Consider the following 1,690-nt stretch of genomic DNA (forward strand, 5'->3'; position numbering starts at 1 on the left):
TGGCCCGTATCTCGGTGGTGCCCGATGAGGTGGACGCTATCGCCAGCGAGGTGGCCGACTTTGCCGCCCGCTTCACCTACGTGCTAACCTCGGGGGGCATTGGCCCCACGCACGACGACGTGACCTTCGAGGCCGTGGCCAGGGCCTTCGGAGAGAGGGTCACCCCCCACCCTGAGCTAGTGGTCCTGGTGCACAAGTTCTTTGGCAAGACGGACATGCAGTGCCCCGAGATGAAGCTGGCTCGCATCCCCGAGTCCTCCCGCCTCAACTACGGCACAGATGGGCGCACGGGCAGTGCCTTCAAGTACCCACTGGTCAGCGTGCGTAATGTCTACATCTTCCCCGGCATCCCGGCGCTGATGGAGCGTGCCCTGGATGGCCTCGCCCATCTCTTCCGCAGTGAGCAGACCTGCTTCCATTCCCGCGCCATCTATGTGGCCGCCGACGAGATCCTCATCACACCTGTGCTGGACCAGGCCAACACCGCCTTCCAGGGCTGTGTCAGTTTGGGTTCCTACCCGGACTGGGTGAATAACTACTACCGTGTCAAGCTGACGCTGGACTCTGAGTCAGAGCAGGACCTGGAGGAAGCGTATCGCTTCTTGATGGAGAATCTGCCACCGGGCACTGTTGTGCCTTTGGTGACGGACTGTGTCTCGCCAGCGTCTGTGGAGGTTTATGGCTTGGCTGAATCAGGTATGGGGAAGTGGTGCTGCAGCAGGGCTTGGTGCCTCCTCCTGTGCAGACCCTGCAGCCCAGCATGGCTGGAGCAGTGGGAAGACCGGCCTGGGAGCAGAGCTTGCCTGTTCTGGTATGCTGGGGGCTTGAGGAGTGCTGAGGCTTTGCTGGTGCTGCAGTTGCAGTAGGCTTCATCCCACATGGGTGGGAGCGGGACTCGTAACCCCAGTTAGGGCCATCCAGTGCCAGTCCCTGAGAGAGCAGCAGGCATTAGGGGGAGCGGTGCTACAGTTCCCCAGTGCATGCAGGATCACTGTCCCATCTGTGGCACAGACCTCTGGGTTGCGCAAGGTCTTGACTCTAGGCTGCGGTGCCGGCGGTGGCTCCATGGTGTGTCTGGAGATAAGATGTGCCTGGAGAGCAAGATACTGCGGGCCCTGGGGCAGTGCCAAGGCAGCGTGGCCCTGGGCGAGCACCGACTGTTCCCTCCTGGCAGGCTCGGCCCTGGGGCAGAAGGTGGCAGCAGCACTGCAGACCATCGAGGAGGCTTTGGACCGGTACAGCTTGGTCCAGATCTGCGTGGGCTTCAATGGGGGCAAGGACTGCACAGCCCTGCTGCACCTCGTCCATGCCGCCATGGAGAGGTACCTGGCTGCAGGGCCTCACTGGCCTGGCCTGGGGCAGGGATGAGGGTGTCCCACAGACCCTGGCCAGGGCTCTGGGGCACTCCCCTGCCCTGGTCTGGGGGAACGAGTGGATTCCTGGGGCCCAGCTCGCCGGGACTGGGTGGCTGCCATGGCTCCGGTCGCTCTCTGCTGGAGCCCAGCTGCGATGGGTCTCTCCCCAGGCGGTACCCAGCGAGGCAGGAGAAGCTACAGGTGCTCTACATCCGCATCGTGTCCCCCTTCCCTGAAATGGAGCAGTTCATCCAGGCGACCGTCCAGAGGTACGGGGCAGAGAGGGGTGGGCCACTGGGCAGGGGGTGAGCCGCGTCTCCCGCGGCCCGGCAGGC

At 63.8% G+C, this 1,690-nt stretch overlaps 1 protein-coding gene across 1 annotated transcript in view; it reads left to right on the forward strand.

The window, feature by feature from the left end:
* Nucleotides 1–5: 5 nt before the first annotated feature.
* FLAD1 (flavin adenine dinucleotide synthetase 1) overlaps nucleotides 6–1,690 on the forward strand; it is a gene marked incomplete at both ends in the record, with an annotated part of 1,949 nt that continues 264 nt past the window's right edge. The window contains 3 exons of the mRNA XM_010294960.1: nucleotides 6–696; nucleotides 1,175–1,322; nucleotides 1,526–1,624. Coding sequence (XP_010293262.1) covers nucleotides 6–696; nucleotides 1,175–1,322; nucleotides 1,526–1,624 — 938 coding nt within the window. The remainder of the gene's footprint in view (nucleotides 697–1,174; nucleotides 1,323–1,525; nucleotides 1,625–1,690) is intronic.

This window comes from Phaethon lepturus, unplaced genomic scaffold (genome assembly GCF_000687285.1).
Source record: "Phaethon lepturus isolate BGI_N335 unplaced genomic scaffold, ASM68728v1 scaffold36569, whole genome shotgun sequence".
NCBI classification, from domain to species: domain Eukaryota; kingdom Metazoa; phylum Chordata; class Aves; order Phaethontiformes; family Phaethontidae; genus Phaethon; species Phaethon lepturus.